The following is a 26,559-nucleotide window of genomic DNA, read 5'->3' as shown; positions in this document are numbered from 1 at the left end:
ATATCTAAGCCCAAACTTTATTAAAAAAATGCAATTTTGTGTTAGTTAGAAATCAACAGGTATTTTCTTGAATTGTTTGACACAAATATTTCAAAGCTTAGATGGTGCACAGGTTAGTACATAGAGTACTAGAATTTTTTGCACGCGATGCGTGTTTGAATTTTTTCGAAACAGAAACTCGATTTTCTTCGGCATAAGAGTCAAAATTTGAACATTAGACATATGAAGTATAATTATTTTTAGTTGCAAAATTTGATTAGTTTAGTTTTTGTCACTTAAGTCTCTCACCATTTTTATTTTTTTTTTTTACTTTTCAAAGTTAAATTCTATGAACAAAATAGAAATTTTATTGAATTGATTTATGATTTCTAATATTATAATTTTTAGTTGATTTTTGAATTAAGTACAATACTTCATAAATTGTAAAGAAAGTGGACACTTTGATTTCAAGTCAATTTTTTCATAGGTTGTAGTTTGTAAGTGAAGTTGTAATTTAAAAAGGAAAGGGGGGCAAAATAGACATTTCAAAAGAGGACATCATTGCTCACCCCTTCCCTTATATAATAGAGATAATATGCATATGTATATAGATAACAAGCAAAGAAAAAAAGCCAAATGTTTATGGACATTGATCTTTGTGTTCATAAACTAGTATTTCATGTTTATCGTGCGTATGATTCTCATTTTACAGACGTGTGTATGTACTAATTTAGACAAATATTTGGTTAGATAAGATATTAGTTGCTTGAAAACATTAAAAGCTAAGTAAATTATGCAAATAAGTTACTTTTACTTTTAAAAGATTTTGTGACTTTTTGCCTAGTATTTATTATGCTTAGCTTTTATTTTATATTTTTTGAATACAACAATTAGTCGACAATCTAACAGCCAGACATTCTGATATAAAAAAACTAGGATAAAAATTTCATTTTACATAGTTTCATTTTATTGATATTTTAGGGGGACGGTGGTTACTGCTCTTGTTGGGGGAGAATTTAAAGGGGGAGAATTTGGAGGGGGAGAAATCAATAGACTTTCGGTTGGAGGTGGGTTTGTTTAGAATAATTTTGGGTTACCCAAAAATTAAGGGTGTATTATCAGCCGTTTCATAAAGCCTTTGACTAAGATGGTCTTGGTTAGATGCCCAATATAGTTAGATGAGAACATCTTTGGCATTATTCCAAGTGACCCCAATTAGCGTGTTAGATTGCCCAAATGTTTTAGTTAGCTTAATATTTAAGGTACGCTTACATTAATCTATCTAGTTGAATTCATACATGTAATGCAACTACGACAAAATACAGTTGTAATTAAAAAAAAAGAAAATAGTACTGATATGTGTAAATTGTTCATGTACATCAATCATGTTATAGTATGGCTTCCTATTTCCTAAAATGGGAGAGCAAGGTTCAAATCTTGACGGAAGCATAAATTTCAATATTGTTGTGGATGGAGAGGAGGGGGGGGGGGTTTGAGGTTTGTTAGGCCTCTGGGTGAGTGACCCTGTATGAGGGAAGTCCATAGAAATTTCATCTTACCATGGGGTTTTCGAAAGCGGGTCCAAAAAGAAATGTTGTGCTTCTGAGTATCTATAAATGTATTTTTTATCTGACTTGTGTGGACCCGATTCATGTTAACATTAGTGTGCATCAGACTAATAATACGTAACATTTCTAAACAATCCACTTTATCATTCAGAAATCCGATAGATCATGCATAAACTCACCATGTCATTCAGAAACATACTATATCATGTAGAAACTAAACTATTCGATTATATCATTAAGAACCCACTGTATATATCATGAACGGTAAGGAATGCTTTGACGGGTGCCATTTTGGGCAATAAACACATACATTATATCATTCAAAAACATACTATATCACGCGAAACTACATCATTTCAAAACAATCCCCTATCTCATTCAAACACTCATATATTATGCATAAACTACATCTTTATGTGTTAAAACACGTGTTACGATATATATTACACAATCTACATCAACCTGCATGTTAAAACATTAAAATTAAATCCTTCACTATATTATTGCATATAATTTCACGCTATATTTTCCGTTTTGAAAAACCACTATATTGTACATAAGTTCACTATATATCTATAAAACTCACTATATGAAGTTAATGCCAATTACCAACCCGGTGTACTGTTAGTTGATGCCTTGAATCGGTCAAAATTGCTTTTCTGTCTACTCGCCCGGTATGGTCGGGCAACCTCACCCGACTAGGCTGGGTCGCTCGCTTCAGTAATTCATAAAAGCAAGGCGCCCGATCAGATCGGGCAGGCATGCTCGATCGGGTGCCCTTAGCGAATTACGACTGGGCGAACAGCTCTCGGTCGTGCCCGAGACACTAGATGGTTTGAAGAAAATGACCGTCCGTTCGGGCGACGGGGATTTTGACGCAGGATGCGCGATTTCTTTCATGATTTTGTGCGGATCGGGGTATATTCTAGGGTTTTGTTAGGGTTCCTAATGTTATAAAAGGACCCCCTTGGTGGTCATTATTTAATACACACCTTTTAGCCTCTAGTGTTTTAGGACTCCTTGTATTATTCTCTCTACTTTTCTCCATCATAGTGAAGAAGCTTGAATCCCCCACATGTGGACGTAGGTCTAATTTGACCGAACCACGTAATCCTTGTGTCTGTTTTGTTTAATTTTTTTAAAATTATTTTTCTCATCCTTTTTATTTCATTGATTTGTTCCGCATTAATCAAACACAACAACCTTTCCTAACATGTACACTAAGTTAGTATGCACCAAATCCATTTAAGTTGTTTTTTTTTTTTTTTCAAGTTCTCAAATGAGATAGTTTTACCGCAAGATTGTCTTAACATATATCTCAAATGAATCTCATGTTATTTATGTTAATTTTAAGTAATCCCTCTAGTTTAAATGATTAGTTAATATAGTTTATTTCTAGATCAACTTTTACTTTTCTCTTAATGTGATCGACATATTCAGGATGTAAAAACAAATTTAATATTCACAAGTGAGTTGTGACTATAATTCATGCTTGTGAATTTTGATAACTTAGTTTCACAATACAATATGTATATGGTAAACAATAAACATCAACGTTTTGTGTGCCAAATATGATTATATCATCAACATTCAAAATTTGTTATTTCTCTACTTGTACTAAAAGACAAGGAAGAGTGAATTCTACAACTGCATAATTTTGGTCGCTTGTTGATAGAAGAAAAGTGAGAGAAAGAGAAGGAAGGCAAAAGAAAGGAAACAAGTTCCCTTGTTTCGATAAAAAAAATTAGGGATATTTCATTTGGTACCATTGTACTGTTGGCTTTTCCATTTGGTACCACTATTTTTCAGATATTCTACATGGTACCACTATAATTTGAATTTATTCTCTACTGTAGCATTCAACTAAGTAAAGTGTTAGTTTAAGTTAGAATAGGCTAGAGTTTTACTTCAATTTACATGTTTTAATTTGCGTTAAGGTTTTAGTAATTGTTTTAGTCGTTGAGGTCAAAGTTGAGGCCATATTTGACAATAAAAAGACATAGAATATTATGATCATTTTTATGAAAATTTTGACTGGAAAATAGAGCTTTAAGGGTTAAAACGACACCCTAAAATCTTAATTTATTAAATTTTTGCAACTGCAAATAGAAACATGCAAACTCAAACAAAATCGTATTATTCAACCATTAACTAACAATTTACTTAAAAAAATGGTATGATAAAGATTAATATTAAATTAGAGTGGTATCATGTGGAAGTTTAAAATAACAGTGATACCAAATGGAGAAGCCAAAAATTCAATGGTACCAAATGGAATATCCCAAAAAATTATGGGCTTCTCCCTCTCTAATAAACATCATTTCTCCCAAATTGAAGAGATTCGGAGAAAAAAATGAAGTTTTATCTTTCGCCCTCTTTCTTTTCGTCGTATATTACTATCCAAATATAGTATAAGATAATTAGATCATATCTAGACACAAATTAATATTGTTACCATGTTCGAGTACATAAGTACTACTGCTAGTCTACTATCCAACCCAATCTATATTTCCAAGCATAATCATGAGTATGTAAGTGGGATGTTGGACTTAAAACTTAAAAGTGATGTCCTGGCTTTCTTTTGTGTTAGTAGAAAAATCAAACTAAATCTATGTTTAATTATACTCAACAATGTGCTCCTACAGTACCTTGATGCTTCCTATTCATTGTTGCACTACTAACAAGCTAATCACAACGTGCGATTGCCAACGAATGTTGTATGGCAAAATGAACAACAAAACTCTCGAACTCCTAACAATACGATACCTTAGATTGGTGCATTTTTTCCTGGAAATCGGAAAAATGTCGGTTTCACTCCATAGACTAGGACCACCGCCGTGTTCAATTTACACCATTTTGCTTTTTGAAAAGAGCTCAATTCTTTAATGCTCAAGAAGATGAATGATTCTATCTCATGAAATTTTAGCACACTGTATGATTGCACACGTGAGCAAGGACCAAATGAAACAGCCAGGAAGTATATATGGGGCCATTAGGGTTGGCCACATGTCGTGAACCGACTGAGCCGAACTCCGGCAAGACATATATGGTTCTATACTTCCATCTTAATTCATTTTATCGAATCTACCTTCAAACTCAATCTCGTCTTGAACTAACATATATACTAGTTATTTATAGTTAGAGTGACACAAGATTTAGTTCTAGGTTACTTGTTTAATTAAACTCTGGTGAATGATCGTGCTACTAGTTGTCTGAAGTTGGCAATTATGACTTTATGACTTATTTTTGCTAGAAGTGTCAAGTTGGTGTCATCAAATAAGATCACATTAACCTTGTTCATAATTTTTAGGTGGGAGCTAGTTCTTTAATCCCGTCCCTATTTTTAGGTTGAAGCTTCACCTCAATGATATACATATATATATATATATATATATATATATATATATATATATATATATATATATATATATATATATATATATATATTATATATATATATATATATATATATATCATTTATGTTTCACATAACAGTAATTTTGTGTTACCTTAATATCTACTACCTCCGTTCTTTTTTAGTTGCAACGTTTGACAAATTGCACTATTCATGTTCTCTTATTTGACCATATTTATTGATTTATAAACAAAATATAGTCATGTGGGGTCTTGTTTGATTCGTTTCGATGTAAGCTTTCAAAATATCAAATTTTTATAATTTTTACTTACATACAATTAGAGATAAAACAATTTGAAATTGTACATTGGCAAGCGTGAAAGTCAAAACGTTGCAACTAAATAAAAACAGAGGTAGTATTATATAAGCCAAGGAGAGCTATGGTGTCTTCCTATAAAAAGACTTTTTAACCCTTAATTCAACAAAACATGTTACCTAGTAAAATTTTCCTTAATCATAGTCTTTCCTAATTCAATATAACAATGTCAAAGAAAGTTCAAAGTTACTAAAATAAGTTGTCGAAAAAATATGTGTAATGAAAGGAAAAATTTATGATTGAAAAATAAATTAATATAACTAAATCAATTTTCAAATCCATTACAAAATCAAAGACATAAAATTTTAATTCTATCTAAACTTTTAAATACAACAAGAATATCAATTTCAATTAACAAGTCATCAAAATACCGAGAAAATAACAAAGAGGATAATTTTATCTTTTTAATTTCATAATAGCCAAAGCAATCAACAAAAGGCTAGTCACTATAAATGTAACAGGAGCAAATGAGCAATAATATAAGGGATGAGGTATTACCCCTTTACATCATTCTTATGCATAATGAATTTTGCAACATGCAATAATCATGAATAGCATTTGAAATCCGAGCATGGGAAGGAAAGAATATCTGCTTTTGAATCCACTTTCTGCACTCAAATGCGTCAAATGGTTGGCATCATATTAGATAACCTGTAACTCACGTGACAAAGGAAAGAATAGCCATTAACAAAACACCTATATTTCCCTGAGATTTAAAACAGCCAATTATTGGTCAGTTTTCATGGTCTTGTATCTTCTGACCTCGACTTTTACTTACTAAGCAACTTTTAATTGTTGTCGTTTTACTTTTGTAGTATTTTCTCCACTACTTTTTCGTGAATCATGAATCATAAAGCTCTAAACTCCAAATTGCATCCTTTGAGCCTTCTTTTCTTTAGTGGAGTGCGGAGTTTACACTTTACGTACACTAAGAAAAAAATGGGTAAGATATGATGTTGTGAAAGGAATCATTTTGCTTCATGTTGGTGAAACTTGAAAGTATAAAATAGAAAAGATGCACTGACTGAAAATGGAAAGGGAGAAAGGAGTTTTTTACCGCACAAAAAGAGAAAAAAGGAGTTTTTTTACCGCACAAAAAGGAGAAAAAAGGAGTTTTTTTACCGCACAAAAAAGAGAGAAGTGTTAGTTTTGGTAAAACTCCCTTGTTTGGAGACGGCCAGACGGGAGTAAATTCATTAATCACAATATCTCTATTATATAAGGGAAGGGGAGAGCAACAGTGTCCTCTTTTGAACTGACTATTTTGCCCCCCTTCCCTTTCTAAATTACAAAATGAATCTCAACAATCACTCAGAAATCACTTATATGAGGAAACTTTATAAATCACTCATATAATTGAGAAAATCACGTTATAAAAATCACGCAAATCACTCAAATGATCAGGAAACTTTACAAAAACTAAAAATTAACTTACAAACTAAAACCAATATATTAGGACGTCAATATATACAAAAACATTCACAAAATTCACTTACAAATCATTGTTTTCAATAACCATTCACAATTACATACTCACAAAAACTACCTATAAACACAAATCTGAGAAAAACATAAGATTTTGACAGTGATATCACACATTCGTCCATCGACGATTTGCGAACTTTCAAACAGATACATAATTCTTTTAATCTTCAAAGTTATTATTAGTCGACTGTTATGTAGTTGAAAAAATGGAGATAATAGGAATTAGTTGAAAAGGGTTTTTATATAATTAGACTTAAATTTGATTCATTTTCATATAAAATCTGAAAAAAAGGTGCGTATGAAATTTGATTCATTTATAACCCTGACGAAAAAGTTAATGATTTAGTTCTTTTTTAAAAATTCCAATATAAATTTTTGCCCAAAACTTTTGCAAAATATCCATGTTCAGAAATAAATTTTGAAAAACAAAACAATATCAAACCTTTTTGCGAACAACTTTTGCAAAAATCCATTTTCAAAAAAACAAAAATTACATTAACTTGCGAAATCAGATTGTGTATGAAAAATTTAAAATTTCGTTTAACCTATAATTGAAACTCAAAGTGTTAAAATTTAGAAAAGGAGAAAAATAAAAAATGACCATTTCATGCGAAATCAAATTGTGTATGAAAAACTTAAAATTTCATTTTAAATGTAATTGAAACTCAAAGTGTTAAAATTTAGAAAAGGGGAAAAATTAAAATGACCAATTCGTTCAAAATCAGATTGTGTATGAAAAATTTAAATTTTTATTTCAAATATAATTGAAACTCAAAGTGTGAACATTTAGGAAAGGAGAAAAATTTAAATGATGAAAATTTTTAAATATCAAATTGTGAAATCAGAATTTAGAAGTTAGACAAGGAAAAAAAACTGAAATTGTCTTATACTTTTCGGTTACAATTTTGGGATCGTAGAGAAATTACTGAAATCCATATCAAAAACTATTATAAATTACAAAAATGAATAAAACCAAAAAAAAGAACATGATGATATTTAGTAAAGAACGTCATACTGATTATAAAAGAACATGCGCATATAAGACTTGAGAAACAAAAAACTATTCAAAATCACAAAAATGAATAACAACATAAAAAGAACATGAAAGAATCTTTTTCACAAAATGGAGGTGAACTTAAATACTAACTTGCATTTTCAGTTTGTTTACTACTTAGTATTAGGCCTAAAAATATCATCGCACGCATCGCGTGCACAAAAGGCTAGTATATATATATTACAACATAAAGGTAATCTTAACAATATTAGGAAATCTAACAAGAGTAGAAGTTTAATGTTATGAACTATATCCAAATACAAAATATTATCCTAATATATTTTATGGTTTTTTCACCATATACCCCTCACAATTTTTTTTGCACCATATACCCTTTCAACTTTTGAAATTCACCATATACCCTTCACTTTTCAAAAAATACATCAAACTATACCCTTTTGACTAATGGTGTTAGACTTCCGTTAGTCATTAACTCATAATCTCCCTAAACCTAATTAACTACCCTAAACCCTATGTAATCCTAAAAAACATAACTAATTCTAAAAACCTAACTAACCCTAAAAGCCGACTAGCCCCCACCCATCACCCCCGAACAACCGCAACCCACCACCCCCAATAACTTCAACCCCAACCTCTCCTCCCCTTTTCCCCGCAGCCACTCCTCCCCCTCCTCCTCCCCCTCCCTCTCCCCGCAGCCATTCATCCCCCTCCCTCGCAGCTCCCCTCCCTTTCTCCTAATTTCAGACCGAAATCCTCCCCCGCCTGACCGCCTCCTCACTATGCTCCCCTTAAATACACAATTTTCAATCAAAAAAATTTCTGAATCTTGGTCGGAATTTCAAATTGGAGAAGATGACTTGATGGAGACAAGGTCGAAATCTTACCCGAAATTTCAAATCGGAGAAGATGACTTCACAGAGACTTGGTTGCGACTGCGGAGAAAGAGGAGGTGCGGCTGTGGTTGCGGGGGAGGGGCTGGTGGCGCTGTGGGTAGGGGGTGATGGTGGGCTTGGGGTTGGGGGGTGGGGGTTGGCGAGGATGCAAGGGTGGGAGAGGAAGGGTGGGGCTGCGGTGGTTGTGGGGAGCTGGTGGGGCAGAGGTTGGGTTAGGGAGAGAGAGTTAGGGTTTACTTAAGGTTAGGGTATTAGATTAGGGGTTAGGGTTAGTGTTAGGGTTAGATTTAGGTTAGTTAATTAGGATTAAAGGGAGATTTAGGGGTTAATGACTAACGGAGTTTAAAGCCGTTAGTCATTAAGGGTAAGGGAACGTACTTTTTTGAAAAGTGAGGGTATACGGTGAATTTCAAAACTCGAAAGGGTATATGGTGCAAAAAAAATTGGTCAAGGGTATATGTGGAGGGTACATAAAGGTAATCCTAACAATATTAGGAAACCTAACAAGAGCAGAAGTTTAATTCTATAAACTATATCCAAATACAAAATACTATCCTAATATATTTTATATTATATCACACCTCTGCACTCATATATAGCGGGAGGAAGGCGAACGCTAAGACAGGACTTGAACTCCAAAAAATAATTGTCGTGGAAGCCCTTTTGTGAATATGTCAGCAAACTGATATCGAGTAAGAACATGTGTGGACTATGCCCCTTTCCCATTAATCTCGTGCTTACCAATCTCCCCTTGATTTCCATGCTGATGTCAAAACTCAGTTTGAACGTCCTATTAAAACATTTCAAAGTGACCATGATAGTGAATTTGACAATATTCCCTTCAAAAAATTTTGCATCAATCATGGTATGGTGTTTAGATTTTCATGTCCTCACACATTCTCTCAAAATGATAAAGCCGAAAGAATGATTCGCAAACTAAATAACAGATATAGAACCATACTTCATCATGCCTCCCTTTCGCTCACTTTTTGGGATTATGCTCTTGAAACTGCTACCTATCTCCATAACATCCTTCCTACGAAGACCCTTCCTAATATTATATTTCAGGCATTATTTCTCAAAGCGCCTACATATGATATCATTTACGGGTCTTTGGGTGCTTATGTTATCTCGATTTGACATGTAACCTCCTCACAAACTTGTTCCCCAGCTTCACCGCATGTATTAAACCAAAATGGTATCACAGCCTAAGAGATATTAACCTCGAAGCGTTCATTTTTTCGATCCTAGTCTAGCCTTTAATTTCTTTCGATTTTTTTTCTGGTCCGGCAGCACCACCCAATTCGCCTAGCCACCGCCCCAAATCGATGTTTCCCCCTCCAACCTTCCGCCTGCTAGCATGACTAAGGAAGGTGACGAAGAAGTTAGTCACCGCACCCCTCCTCCTTCTCTGTCGCACAACCCCAATTATCACCCCACGTTGTCCGTCAGTAATATCAAGAATGACTTCCCTCTTATTCTTGATCGTCACAAGGTTCAATACTCGAATTAGGTTGAACTATTTGAAATCCACTTTCATGCTTATGATATCTTGGATCATATTGATCCCTTTGTGTATTGTCCCTCCCACATCACGAATCAAAGTAAAATTGTAATTAAAGTAAAATTTCTTCCTGTTCAATTAGCGTGATAAATCCATCACATGACTGTTTTAGTATATTGATATTTCTCATTAGTAAATGGGAATATGGTAGTATTATATTTTGTGTTGCAAATTGCAACTTTTGATTTCTTACTATTATGTTGCACATAATGATATGAAGAGATGAGAATCCCTTCCTAATATACTCCATAAAATTCCCCTTTTGTTTGAACCATAATACACATTTATTTTTGAGGGTCGTACTTTATGAAATAATATATTTTTTAAAAATCAAAGAATCATAACTCGAAGATTTATAATGAGATTAATTACCATTAAATCGCATCTTCAAAATAGTAGAAAGATCCAAATGAACTTTTATTATAAAATGATACATAATGGTACTTGATTTTTTTATTTTTACACCGGATGAGAAAACAATATAAAAGTAGAGCACAATAGTAATAAAAGAAGTCATGATGGCAAGACACTTCTTGGCCATAACATCTGCATCATCTGCAACATTGTTGCGTGGAAGTTTGGAGATGCAACACGAGCTGAACGTGTGATAGGCTAAACTCGTATCACCTAATCAAAAATAACCTAAGGTCCACTAACTAGTAGTCAAGCAAGTCAGGATCGAATTCACAGGGAGAAAGCTATATTATTATATCTGAACTCTAATATATATTACACTAACAAAATCAGATGAATAGAGTTGTGTTACTAAACTAAGCAAATAACAGAACTAAATAAGAAGGTATAAATTGATTAATAAAGCACTAGAATCATGGATCACTATGCATACAATTCGGCAAATCAGGAACGAATAATAACCACCTAGTAAGTCAAACTGTCTAGGGCACATGTAATTTCTCTCGAATATTACCTCCCTCAAAGATCATCCAGCCACTCTCCCATGGTCAAGGGTCACTTTGCCTAATAATTGAAAGCCTATACGGTATCTCTCCTCTCGAAGCAGATTCAGTATTGCAACAATAGAAATATAAATCAGGCCTAACTTATAAATCTGCATGAAGATTCAACCATAGGAAACAATTGAAATACAAGGCAATCAAGCTAATCTACCAATCCCTCATTGCATACATAGATCCCCACAATCCTAGAAATAAAACTACTCACTCATAATATGAAAACAATAACAAAATTCATGTAAAAACTCATACTTTGAAACATTGCAAATAACTAAAAAAAGAATCTAATTAACAATAGAATAAGTAATAAAGAAAGATTACCGAATTATATTGAACTTGTGAATAAGAAAAAGGTTTGATCTTGAATCGAAATCAAAAAGCACTAAATTAGGGTTCTTGAAATACTCTCTAGAGAAAACTAATAATAAAAACCAAGATGTCTTCTAATAATTCTAATTTTCTATTTATACAACCCCTAAAATCCATACCAAAAAGTCTCGAAAATCAGCCCAGTATTCATTAAAAAACGCTGGCGTAACATCGCCCGACCGGGCCAAAGTCGCCCGATAGAATCGAGCTCCAACATAGGAAAACAAGGCCAAAATCACAGGCGCCTGATGAAATCGTGCTGACCCGCCCGATGAGATCGGGCGGCCTACGAGTACAGCAGCTGCGCATCAAATTTGCCAGGGGAGCCCGACATTGTCGGGCCATGTCACCCAATCGGGCGGAACAACGAATCACGACTGGGCTTTTAACGCCCGACCGGGCCCGCAACAGAAACACTTATCTTGCTTCTTCGCCCGATCGGGTCGTACCCCCGATCCCATCGGGCCGATCAGCATTACTCAATTTTTCGCTCTTCTTTTGCTCAAAGTCCCGGAAAGCATCCTCGGGATGTTGGAACTCAGCGTCCAACCTCTCTAATCTAGTGTAGCGGTCATATAACAGATATAAAGTAGGTAATAGCTCCCTAAAAACTACAATCCAACACAAAACAGCAAACCACAACTAATGGAGAGAGTTAGTACAAAATGGCTCCTAAGAGCACCATAAACATCAGTTTTAGCATATAGGTAGGGGAGAAAAACTTTATATAAAATCATAACATCAACGTGTTAGCGAGTAACTTTATCTTCTCAAATGTCTAGAGTAGTGTTACCTGCGGACTAATATGATCTTGCAAGGCATGAACTAGATTAGTAGAATCAGTAAAAAGGTTGATATGGTGAAGTTGGTGTTGTTGAGCCTAATAAAGAGCATGAAGATATGCCAAGGCTTCAACATGCAAGGCAGAGATCGCTGAGCCATAACTCCCTCCTCCTTGAATATCATGTGCATTATAATTATGAGAATTCTGTATACACCAGCGTAGTCCCATATTTGTGGTTTTAGAATCACATGCTCCATCAACCAGAATCATATTAGTTGGAGTGTCATATTTTTCCCTTCCTAGGTTTACTACACATAACCCAGGAGGAAAATGTCATTATTTTCAGGTGGGTGGAGGAAGCTGAGGCCCGAGATATGTTGTTGTGTAGACCACTTCAAATGAAATTCAAGGGAATAATTGAATCATTGTTGTAATGTCATTGGGACTACCTACCTGACTATCCCTGTAAATGTGATAATTTTGATGAAGCTAAAGGGACCATAGAGAGATAATGAACTTGATGAGACACGCACTATTAAAACCATCCTCGCTTCCAAAAGGCATGATAAGTGTAATAATCCAATCCGTTTGAGATAATGGGTCATATTGGGGTGAAGGGGGCAGAATTGAGTTCTGACTCCAAAACACTGACTTCAGTGCAATTTTGGAATATGTGTTATATTTTGATCTTCCAAGATGTGGTGGTATTGATAATAGTCAGGATCCAGAGACAAACCTCTAGCTTGTAACTAGGTTGGCTCTAATAGGTAAACGATTATGAACCAATTTCCATAAGAAAACTTTCCTATTTGGATGAATTGGAAGATGCCATATTGTCTTAAAAATGGTGGTAGATCTAGCATCATTTTCATTATGTGGAAAAGTAGCCTGAGACCATGAAATTCGCGATTTGGGCGGGCTGGTCCACGGGGTTGAAAAATCTTGGCCCACGCCGGTCTGTTACCGGTTTTCACGATTTGGGAAGTGGAAAATTAAATTATTTCTGAATTTGATTGAATTATAGTATATGCAATTTGATTAAAATGTATACAATTTGATTAAAATACTTCCTCCGTTTCGAATTACTCGTTACACTTTGAAAATTACACTATTTATCTATGAGGTTTGTCCATGCATTAGTTATTATTAGATAAAATCAAATGTTGTAATGTGATATATATGTTGTTGGATTCGTCTTAATGTATATTTTTAGAAAGTCAAATTTTTATACTTTACTCTAATACATAATTAAAGATATTAGTAGTCAAAGTACTGCATCGGCAAGTGTGAAAGTCAAAATGTAGCGAGTAAAAAGAAATGGAGTAAGTATGCATAATTTGGTTGAATAATTACTTGGGCTGGGCTGGTCCGATTCATGAGTCGAGTTGGACCGGTTTCATGGACGGGACAAGCGGTTTTAGTAGCGAGCTTTCACGGGTTGGGCTCAAAAATCTAGCCCACGGTCCACCCACCAATTTCACGGTTCGAGTCGGGTTGGACCGGGCTTTTCGCGAGCTTGGCCCACACAGCCTAAGAGGTGGGTTGGGTTGGATTGGCCCGCATTGTTGGCCATCTCGATCTACTTCCAGGTGTGACAATTGATATTGATTAGGTCATGTATCTTTAGTCTTTGAGCCTGGGCTAGAGTAATGGATGAGTTTGCCTCCGTAGTTCGATCATTAACCCAACGACTTGAAAAGGCATTTACATTGCGGGTATCACCTATCTTCCACACACGGCCTTTAAAGAGAACCAATTCAACACGTTGTAGCCCTTTCATACCCCAAGAAGAAGAAGGAACCCTGATAGTTGGTTGACCTGTTTGTAGAATGTTGAAACCCTTAGAAAAATATAATTTGGAAAGTAAAATACAAGGATTCTTATACAAATGCCAGACTTGTTTCATATTAGAAGGCAAGTGATGAGGGTGCTAGTAGCACGAATCCCTAGTCCTCCCAACCCCTTAGGTAAACTAGTAATTTTTTTTTTATCCAAGGAATTCCTTTCTCCCCTTTCTGAGACCAAAGAAAGGAGTTGATAATACATTGATGATATATCCGTAGGAATAGAGGGACACGCCATAATATGGAAAGTGATGGCCGCAACGATGAAATTAATGAGAATGATTTTAGAGGTGAACGACAAAGTAAAGGTGTTTCAAGAATTAATTTTCTTTGCTACTTTATCAATTAGGAAGCTAAAATAAGTTGATTTTTTTTACTAGTGATATCAACTGGTACACCTAGGTGTATACCAAAATTATTAACATGAAAAAATCCGAGGATAATTTTAAAATTATGTTGATCTTTTGTAGAGGTATTAGGACTAAATTTAATTATAGATTCTAAAAAATTCAGATGTTCTCCAAAAATCGAACAAAAACGATTCGTAATTTGAGTCAAGGCAAGACATGATTGAGTATTTGTTCTAAAGAAAAGTAGAGCATCATCCACAAAGAAAAGGTGTGAATTTTTTTGGAGTATGATGATTAATACCAACACCTCTCAAAGATCCTAGTACTTGACCCAGGTTATTGGCCAACATGCCTTTGTCCTTGGCCAAATGATGAGCAGCTCTTGAGATGAAATAGTGTTGTCACTCATCATTTAGCTAGCGACAAAGGCATGTTGGCTATTACTTATTAGGTCAGGCAAAATGACTTTGATTCGAGAAGCAAGACACTTAGAGATACACTTGTAGATAGTGTTGTACAAACTTATAGAGATACTTGATTTGTTGAAGAAGTAAAAAGTTTAAAATTTCAAGTTGTATCATGTTTACATTATATTAACTCGACCCGAAATAAAAAGAGTCGTGTTGATTTGTATATTTCACCGTGTGGAAAAATCTCAATACTACTCTTTTTTCTCCTATCTAATTTATGACGTGATATACCATTATTACCATGTCCAATATCTATCATAGGTTAAAATTGCATATGAAAAGAAAAATAAGAGGAACAACCGAACAAATGAGTAATAGAAGTTCCCTGGAGAGAAAAGGCCCCACATGCAATTACCTACAGGTCTCAAATGGGCCACAAATTCGAGGCTTGATGGTGCAAGTAGTTTGATCATTAGTACTAATATCTAACTAGAACTAGGCCGAAATAAAAAATGTCCAAATTGTGATACTTCTTTTGGGGCAACTCCAAAGTTTATAATCTTGATCAAGCCAATACAACACCACAATACGATAACATCTTTTACATTTTTAGGATTTTCACAAAAATTATTAAAAAATATGGTCTAATTTTAATATAAAAGTAGACCTACTTACTAACTGGATTAAACTAGTCACCGAAAGAAATTAAACTAGTCACTATTGAACTAATTCTCTTTTTAAAATTGGACTTATTATTACCTAATTTTCATTTAAAAATAGACGGTATCTTACAAGACAAGCTCTTTATACAATTATATTTTATTTTTGATTGGAATATTATTCTTCTCACTTTACCCTTTTCGACCACCACATACACAAAATCTTATATGCCCATTGACTTTTGAATGTTATAGTAAAATGATTAGAAAATAAATTAACGAAGAGAACTTATAATAATTTTGTATTACCGAGACACCTCCGGCTAGCAATTCGGTGCCGTATCACGATACACGCGTATACTTTAGCAAGACAAATATATGGATTCAAGAGTCTATGCACATCTCTTATCCTCTAATGAAAAGCTAAACCAAAAATGTCTATGTGCATGGATGGCTGATCTAAATAGTGTGATGAGTATATCATCCTATTCCCTCCACATGTAATAGAAATAAGCAATAGTTCCCCCTTACCATATAACCTTATAAAACAGGGGCGAGACATAATAGAGATCTAAGAGGGTCATGACCCCTTATTAAAGGCACAGTTGTATTGATTATAATAGGCTAAGAAGATTAAGAAAATGAAAATAAAAGTTTTTTAGAGGCCTAAGAGGGTCATGGGTCATGGCCCCCTATTGAAGGCCCAATTGTACTAATTAATCTAAGAAGATCAAGAACGTGAAAATAAAAGTTGTTTTATTGGTACGCGCCATGTGTTATATTATAAATGGTTGCAAGCTGCTCAAATGGTTGTAGCCCCAATCACAGAAGCACCCAGCAACAGAAGATTTATATCAAGGTAAAACCCCTCAAGTGAACTTTACCGTCAATGGGAACACATATAACAAAGGATAGTATCTAACTGATGGAATATATCCTAAGTGGGCCGTGTTCATCCCAGCGATTCGACTCCCAATGAATCCCGTGGATCAATTGTTCACTGAGCGACAAGAATCGGTCCGAAAAGATGTTGAGTAGGCCTTTGGTATTATTCTTCAATCACGTTTTCGCAATAATACAAAATAAAGACCAGCTCTTGTATAGGATGAAACGTTGTTGTGGGAAATAATGCTGGCTTGTATAATTCTTCATAATATGATTGTTGAGGATGAGCAAGATACATATCATAATTATGGTGACATGTCAGAATTCGAGCAAGAATAAAATGCAACAATAATTAGCGGATCAACGCGTACAAACTATTCTGTGTAACATGGTCGAATTAATGATATTGGAATGGAACGATATATGGAAAGACGAGCTGATGTATCATGTATGGGATAGAAATGTGCACAACGCCTTACAACGAGACTTGGTTCAACATATTTGGCAAATTAATCACCAGTTTACTGATGACGGTTGAAAATCTAAATTATTGCAATATTTTATTTAAAATTAATTGTATGGTAATTTGTGTTTTTTCATCTATTTTTTTCAAATAAATTTATGGTGTTTTTTTTTTTGCGTATTTAATTGTCGTTATAATTAACATTAAAATCGGGTAAATTATTATAATTAGCAATTATGTAATTGTCAAATTAAACCGCAAAGGAAAAATGGGTAAACTAGTGTAATTAAAAATAACGCTTTTTGTTGATATAATATAATTAATGAATTAATCCGATTAATTATAAGGTAATTATTTAATTATAATTATCATATTTGATTTTAATTAATATTATCTAAAATTAATGTGATGAATCAAATTATTTTATTGATATTGGTGAAGTATGGAAAGTAGGAGAGAGAAAAGGAGGTGGGGTATGGAAAAGTAGGAGAGAGAAGGTGAATGGGGAGGTTAATGAATGTAGGTGCGGAATTGTAAAATGGGAAGGGTATGTGATAAAGTTAGTGAAAAATGATGTGGACGAATGAGATGAAGAGAGAGAAATTATGGGGATGTTAATGAATGTTGATACTCTTATATCCTAAAAGCAATTTGTCTGACAATGGGTATTGATATGTACGGATCGAATTTCGCCTAAAGGAGAATGATCTTATTCGTGACTTTAAGTCTAGAAATTATCAATTTACATTTATTGTCAGAGCTTTGAAGATTTGGGGCCCCGGTTCTAATATGAAAATTGGACCCATAAATTTATAGAAAAAAAAGATGGAAGGTTAGAGTTCTAAAGATGAAAAGTTGAAAACCTAAAAATAAATCATTGACAAATTTATTAAAGGTGGGAAATAAGGGTGATTTCTTCAAATATGAAGTAAAATTTTCAAAATAATATATTTTGGGGCCCTGTACTGTTGGACTCTATACATTTTGTTTACTGTACCAATACACTATTCCTCGGCCAATTTATAAGAGATGCAATTTTCGGCACCTCTCAAAAGTTTGTACCATTGTTGTTAAAATCCCGATCCGGATCTTACGATCCTAAGATTTTACGATTCTGAAGGACCTCACCGATCACGATCCTATGTAGGATCTTAATTTTGTAGGATCTTTCGATCCTGCCCAACTACAAAAAATCACATGGTAGGATCTTAGCACGATTCTAATACGATTCTAAGATCCTACCGACTCTACGATCCGATCTTACCGTATAAAAATCATAAGTAATTTCACATATTATATTTCTCTTATTTAATTTTTGGTCGCATGTTACTTCAATCCTATAGTATTGAAAACTATCACCATTTGCTAATTAAAAAACAGTCATTATTAGTATATGTAAATTTTTTAACATGAGCTTCTCACCATATTCTACTATAATTATCTCCATTTCACCGAATTGTAGGATCTTACGATCCTACGATCCAATCCCACCGATTCGATTCTACCAACTCCTACGATCCAAAGCAGGATCCCGATCCTGATAACATTGGTTTGTACACAACCATAAACCACACTTAATATAGGATGAGGTAATATGTACTGTACAACACAGACAAGTAATTTTTCATTATTGATGCAACCAGCAACAAGGTATAGTCAAGCGAACCAAATAACCTAGCTAGGCTACATATATACAGGGGAATCAAACAGGGTACAGGCTCTCAAAGCACTCATAAACATGGTAGATACCATACCAAATTTTCTTATCTTTAGCACTTAGTTTCGATTCATACATCTTCCTGTAAGTCTTTTTCTTACAATCATAGGCTATAACTTCACCAGGAATGGACATTATAATCTCCAAAACTTCCCTATTTTGACCACGAAAAACTGACAACACATGACACTTATACATAAATTGAGGATTTTGATAGTTAAACTCCATGTTAATCTCAATTCTACATTTAAAATCCCATGCTGAATAATCTTTTTTCATCTCGAAAAGCTCGTAGTAACGCAACCTTTCCATGGTAAACACACAATGCAAATACCCACTAGAGTGGCCAAAGTACTCACAACTATATTGTTCCTGTCTAGGACACTCTGGCATAAGACTTAGAGTGTCCTTCTCCACATTAAAGTACAAGCCCCTTGGTGTCCTTTTTGTCCAATGGATCGAGCCATTGCAGTATATCCCGCTTGTGAAGTCTATATCACGCGGGGCAAGAAAGTCCGGTACATTGGAGGATATGGATATCCAACTACTCGAGTTTGATAGATACATAGAAATTTTGTACTTATTGTGATATGTTTCCTCAACACAGATAATCTTGTAGTGCGGTGAAATTGTAGGATCAAACACAAGACTGTAATAAGGAGAGCTAGTTGTGCTAGAAGGAAGGAGTTTACTTTTACGAGTTGTGGGATTGAGAACAGAATGTTTACCCTCTTGATCACAATATAACAATAATCCATTACAAGATTGCAATAGTTTGATGGTACTGAAGTCATAATTCGGAACATTTGACTGATTTTGGCCTAAGGAGATATACTCTATTTGATTGTGTTCAACTTCATTCCAACATTTTGGGACTAAGAAAAGACCAGAAAGCAAGGGAGGGTGAAGAAGATTGTACCTCGATACAAAATGGGAGCTCGAGAGCAATGAACGCCATTGTTTCGATACTAACTTGAAGCGGAACAATGATTTTATTGGCAAGTGAAGCAACATTGTACATAGCATGTGTTCATTGTGACCGATAATTTCAGCAGATTTACCTGGATTGATATGTACAGAATTGACAGGAATCATTTTGTAAAGGTTGGAGATTCTTACAACCTCGCCTTTCCACCCTACCGAATTCAGGTTCATCAAAGGGGGAAAGGAGAAAGATTATGTACTCAGATGAATAGATACAAGTGAATGAATATATTAGTCTTATATGACTAATTCATTTGCTTAATTAATCAAATGAGGTCAATGATCTAAGTCTTACAATGGGTTTATCTTATTTAGGTTCTGCTTATAGATAGAATATGTACACCTATAGTAATATAATCTATTGATATGATCAACTAACTACCATTTCAGATCATGTTGCATGCCTCCAAAATACCAAGTCAAAAATATTCAAGGTATGGAAAGTTCTTGTTCTTCTATATCCTTGCTTCTTCATTAAAATTTATTATTTCGGGTGAATTCGTTGAGAAGAGGAGCTGAAAGTGATTGAATAACTAATTTGTATAATTTTCTAAAACTTGGACTTAGCTATGTTCAGCTCACCTTATTTTTGCTTATTTCAGATCTAATCAGATCAGATCAGAAAAAATAAGTTCGGATCATATCAGAAAATTTCAGGTGAACTAAACATAGCCTTAAACAACCATTAGAATCCTACTCATAACTCATTGTTGGAAGTATGGAATGGTTCAGAACATAACTGGTGGTTGTAAAAGGAACCTTTTTTGTTGGTGAAACTGATCACCCTATATTAATTGATGTGTTTGTAACAGACCTTTTTCTTTTGCAGATCGTTATCTGCCTTTTTCTCTTGTTGATATTTTAGTAAAAACGTAAAAGTCTACATGACTTGCCTAATCTGCACAGCACAGAGGACCAGAAAATACAGATATTAGTTCTATTTAGGCCAAGGAAGTGTATGACTGAAGTATCGAAAGTCATACTTATAATTTAGGGCACATCTGGTTATTATGTAGCTATTAGCGGTATGTTACAATAATAATTTTTTTTGTTCCATATTTAGCTGTTAGAGCCTTAGAGGTTAGCTATCAAAATAGCTTGTAAAAAGTTAGTATTCAGTAAAACTACGTGTTGGATTATTGAAAAGAGTGCAAAATGAACTATATTCCTCACTTGGAAGCTAATTTTTAAAAAATTTCCAAAAACACTATCCCATCACGTAAAACCTACCTTTAAAGGGGTTGAGGTTCTATCTAAAACCAATAGGCGATGGATTGAGTATGTTGTGCATGTACATGTGATGGTTTATGCACATATGATGTTTTGATGATGAAAATTAATATAATATATTTTAGTATGAAAGTATGTAACAGTTGAAACAGATGCATGAAGAAAGGAATTAATAAATGAAGACTTTGAAGAAAAGAAGAATCAAGATTGAAGTCAAGTTTATATGTTCCTTTAGAATAGTTACTTTGTGTAAAAATGTAATAGGCTTGAATTAGGTGATATACTATGTGCTAAATATGAAATATAAAATTAGTATAATTATTATTTTCTTAGAGTTAAGAAAATAAATAATTATTAATATTATATGTCTATATAAAAAGGAAATTAGTTTATAAAATAAGATAAAAGATTTTCATAAAAAATGTTTTAGAAAAAGAATTTTATAAAAACGTGGTTTTAGAAAATTATTTTTATAAACGTGTTTTAGGAAAATAAATTTATGAAAACGTGTTTTAGAAAAGAATTTTAGTAAACAACGTAATTTGGTTTTCAAAAAGGATTTGGAAAATACTTTTTGATAAAAACAGAATTTTAGTTGAAAAGAAAATCTAATAAGAAAAAAACTTATCTTTTTGAGATTAAAGATAAAGATAGAAAAAGATAAAGTTTGTTTTTCTAAAAAGAGAGTTTTATCCCTTAAATTAAGGATTAAAAGATAAAGATATTTTTGAAGGATTTTCGTCCAAACCAAGTCCTATAAAAGGGGTTCATAATTCACTTTTAGATCTCACGTTTTCAGAGAGATAAAATCGGAGATATTAAGAGCTGAAAACTATTTCCTTCGCACAGAGTATAGCACTGTTTGAGTCAGATTCAAGTAACGAATATACGAGTGTAATTGTCCTCAAAATTGCTTGACTAAGAAGCACACAATTGAGGGTCGTTTTCTTTCTGTAATTTCACCATTATAGAGAGTGTCAACACTTAGAGTTAAGTGTTGGGAGTCATTACTAGGGTTAGTAGTGAGGGGAATCGTATTGTATCAAGAGTTTGATATTTTAGGATTCAAAGAAATAAAAGAGTTTTTTGTTTCTTGTGGACGTAGATCTCAGAGGTGAGATTGAACCACGTTATATCTTGAGTTTGACTATTGATTTAATATAGTTTTAGTTTTAATTTTCGCAAAAACACAAAACAGAAATTTTCTAGCGTTTCACACAGTGCCTGGCACTGTGCGATAACAAAAGTTTTGCGAAAATCGATCAAATTTCGTCACTCAATTCAACCCCCCCTTCTTGAGTGTCACCTTGGGTTCTAACAGAGTAGCCCACATAGTTGCCATCATCTCTTTCCTTCTTCCTTGTTGGACAATTCCTATATGGGCTTTCTCGGAGTAGTTGGCTTGTCCATGCGAATTATGTGATGTTGTTTACGATGTGATGTTACTTTCTTTTAGAGGTGATCATGTGCCGGGTCGGGTTCGAGCCGGGCCGCGTTCAAAAAAAATTGTCCATTGGCTGGGTCGGGCCAAAACTTTGTGCCCAAAGCCCGCTATTTCAAGCCAAAATGAGCGGGCTTTTCGGCCAAAATCGGACCTGTTACGTAGTGCTAGACTCGTAAGTAATTACTATTATCCCAGCAGTAGGTTCTAGAATAGGAGACTTGTACAACAACGCCTGGACTCAAAACCCGAACCTGAGCTCCGCCTTAAGACCTGCAAAAAGGACCCACCTGGAGGTTTGGGTGGTGTTTCCCCCTCCGAAACTTAAGTCAGGTATCAGTAGTATGAAGGAACTTTTAGAGAGAGAAAGTAGAGAGAGAGGGAGAGTATTTATGGCAGAATAACAGTACTATGCTCTGAAAAACGTACATTTCCCTGATTTCAAGGACTAATTTATAGTGTCTGAAATGACTGTTGTACTTTGATGTTACCCTAATTTGGGAGCATCTGATTGGCTAAGTGGCGATCACTGATTGAAGAGTACACATCACCCTTTTACACAAAGAAGGGCTTTAGTACACCTTTCTAAGCTTATGATCCATGTACTTCACCACAGTAGAAAAGTGCCACTTGTAGGGCTGCGATGGGGCCACGTGTCACATTTATGGCCGTTGATTTTTAGGATACAACAGGACCGGACCAAATAAATAGGCTAAAAAGTCATTTTTCGCTTGTCCAAAGCCCTGTCCAAACAAAAAAATCGGGTCGGACCCGACCACGGACCAAAAAAATCTGCCCAAAGCCCCCCAAAAAATCGACGCCAGGCCGGGCTGATTTGATCAGGTCTACTTTCTTCTAATCTTCTTATTTATAGCTGTTTCATTTCATGTCATCGGTATCAAGACATTGACTTGTTCTTCCTTTCTAACATCTAAAATTTCTCTTAACTTAAATTCCCTCAAAAACTCTACAAGAGATTACCAATGTTATATAAATTTGTCCAACAACCAGGAGAAAAAGACTCACAAGATTTCTGAAGTTTAGCAGAAAGATTGAAGTGAGCAACATTAATACATTTAAAAGCAGAAAGGTAGAAGTATATAATAAGTGACACATGAAAGCATGATCTAAAGAGATGAGAGCTTGTTTCAGAATATATTTCATTTTCAGTCTCCTCTACCACGAGGCAGATACTACATATTCATATAATACAAATCATAAAACTTTGCTACATTAATTATACTCCATATAGTATCTATTACATAGATAAAATAGGTTCAGAGCCTAACTAAATGTACATAAAATTTGTATGGTATACATAGATAAATGTATAAGAACCCAATGCTTGTATCTTCTTCTTGCATCCATGTAACACCAAATTCATGTAGAATCATAGAATTTTCCATGAAAATTCTATGATTCATAGCCTAAATAATGAAGATTAATTAGGCAAAAGAGCGCGATTATCAGCTGGCATGGATAACAATTGCGTAGTTATAACTGGAGCTTACCGCGACATAGTAACAACCCACAGCAATGTAATAGAATCTGAACAACATTGGAACTAAATTTGACAAATGATACACACTAAACATGTTTATGTCTTTGATTTTGGCTCTTTTTTTTCACCTTAGGATATTGGATAATAAGAGGAGATCAATAAGGGGAGGATAGGATATGTACCTGATATAAGAAAATGATTTAGAAGTTAGAGATTTATTTCAGGCATTGGCAATAATTTCTGAAGGGTAATTGGAATGGCATCCCCTGATTTTGTACTATAGTCTAAACCATGTTTATATAGAGAGACTAAATGGGGGATAATATTATATTCTTTATGTGTGTAAATAATTGCAGGGGAAGACTATATCTTCAGTTTTTCTGCAAAGTGTAGAGAACTACGTTACTTAGATTTAGGTCATCAAGACACATACACGTGTATATCTAAATGTTTGGCTCGGATATTTTATGAAAATTTTCAAAATTTTAGCCTAAAATGAAGAGTCTGAGTACATGAACCCATATCATATTGTTGTATGTCGAGGATCTCGTGGAGGAGATTTAGCAATCTTATTTGTAAGACGTGAGACTTGATCCCAAGACTTCTTGAATCTCAAAGACTCGAAAGTCGAGAATAGTGCTAACTTAACTATAGTCCGCTGCTCAGTATAAGTGGAAATTAGGGGGCCACTCTTTATTTAAATCTGCAAAATAAAATTATGCTGAATTTAAGGTATATGCTTTGCTTGCTCCATTAAGTAACTGATCCGTGAGGATAAGGATAACCTTATTTGTTAGGCTACAATAATAGTTAAAAGTACTTTTCTATTCTAGATCTTATATAAGATGCTGTTGCAAAGTCTGCATTTATACCCTACTCACGTTAATGATGAAGCAAGAACCGAGAGTATAATCCTCTTCTGCGTTGAACTTAGAGCCTTTTCACCTAATTTTTGACTAAATTTATCTGTTTTCACATTTTAAGCTTAATTAAGCTAGTTAAGAGCACATTTGAGATCTTGCCTTTTTGTTTTTTTAGGATTGCTAATCGAGTTGAGCAACTCGCGTGCAATTCATATTCGATTCGGTCAATGTTTGGTCAAACATCGACCTGCATTTGCTCGACTAGAAATCTTAACGGGTACAACTTGAGCATGACTCTGATCGACTCATTAAACTCGCGAGCAGCTCGATAATTTTTCACCTATCTTTTTTTTTTCTAAAAAATAATAAAAATTATTAAAAACTTGAGATATATGGACCAACTTACCAAGCCCAATCGAATTTACTTTATGATCCTTGAATATCTTTTTTATGTTCTGATAATTGTTGTAATGAATCTAATGATTTTTGAAGAAGAATTAAGAAAATCAAGGTAAGATAAACTAATTTTACATTATGTACTCTTAATGACCTAGCAAGCAATTGAGTCGAGCTCGAGTCGATCTAATGAGCTCGAGTCGAGCTTCAAGCCGAGTTGCAAAAAGAATTAACAAGCACGAGTCGAGCAAGGGCTTAATGAGTTTATGAGTCGAGTCGAGCAGGGTTTTCGAGTCCATTCGAGCAGGATCCTGCTCACGCTCGACTCGCTAGATTAGCAGCCCTAGTTTTTTCATCTTTTGGAACTTCACCTTAATTTTCCATTTTTTGGGACCTGAAATCATAATAGAGCACTACACTTTAACACGCCGGAAAGTTTATAAAACAACCATGAAGTTATATGTTTGCATAAAACTGAATAACAAAAGGCAAAAAGAAAAGAACCGAAAAAAAACCCAAAACAATAATTTGCAACAATCTCTTACAAGAGGTACTTTATTCTTTCCCCCCTGTTTCTTCCAATTTACAAATTAATCATCAATTATAGAAGTTTTATCTTCTATCCACATTATAAATAATAATTAAAAAAACTTTCAACAAATACATAATACCATTGTTATTTTCCTAACGAGTTTCCAATCAATTTCTTTAAAGGATCCAAGGATTTATAGTCAAACATAAGGACAAATAGATAAACCTTGATCAAGATCTTCACAAAGAAAAAAAAAACTTTCAGCAACAGCAGTTTCAAAGCAGATAAAAGAGCCAATTTCTTTCAAAATAAAATATACCTGTACCCCTCTAATTTTGGCATAAATTTATGGTACTTTATAGTTTAGAGTTTTTCTTGTAAGAGACCGCCTACTTTTAAATCAAAATTAGACAATGGTAAGCCCAATATTAAAAAGAGAATTAGCCCAATAGTGACAAACTTAATTTCTTTTGGTGACTAGTTTAATCATTTAGTGACTAGATCTACTTTTATATTAAAATTAGACGGTCTCTTTTAATAATTTGTATATAGTTTATACCCTAACCTAAATTGAATGCATAAATAATTAGACAAGAGCATATCCTCTCACTGGCATGATTGCATCATTGTGCAAATGTGCAATACGTTGTTAAACTCAAACTTGTTCTAACATCCTTCTGAAGCAAAGAAAGGGATGTTACTAATGCATAAGAATCGGATATACTTGTGGATATATCCAAAGATAATTATAATATAGTTGGTTAATGACATTAAGTAATCAATCGATCCTTATCTTATGAAAATTTATGGAAGACTAAACCAATTGAAGAGATTATAATATTTAGTTCAAAATTTTAATTTTAGTTTATTGCAGTATTGGTACTTGGTAGTGCATGAAGAGGTTTAGTGGTGGTTAGTAACC

The 26,559-nt window shown here is 34.1% G+C and overlaps 1 protein-coding gene across 1 annotated transcript; it reads right to left on the bottom strand.

Moving 5' to 3' along the window:
* Positions 1 to 18,675: 18,675 nt before the first annotated feature.
* On the bottom strand, positions 18,676 to 19,785 carry LOC104892774 (F-box protein At5g07610-like). Its single transcript, XM_010678773.2, has one exon. The coding sequence runs from the start codon at positions 19,783 to 19,785 to the stop codon at positions 18,676 to 18,678; it is 1,110 nt and encodes a 369-aa protein (XP_010677075.2).
* Between the last annotated feature and the right edge of the window lie 6,774 nt (positions 19,786 to 26,559).

The sequence above is a fragment of the Beta vulgaris genome, chromosome 5 (assembly GCF_026745355.1).
Source record: "Beta vulgaris subsp. vulgaris cultivar EL10 chromosome 5, EL10.2, whole genome shotgun sequence".
Taxonomy (NCBI): Eukaryota; Viridiplantae; Streptophyta; class Magnoliopsida; order Caryophyllales; family Amaranthaceae; genus Beta; species Beta vulgaris.
This window is presented reverse-complemented; position numbering and strand designations above follow the sequence as displayed.

Bases quoted from the DNA above. Each gene is read 5' to 3' on its own strand.
- LOC104892774 (XM_010678773.2), bottom strand. From the start codon at position 19,785: ATGATTCCTGTCAATTCTGTACATATCAATCCAGGTAAATCTGCTGAA.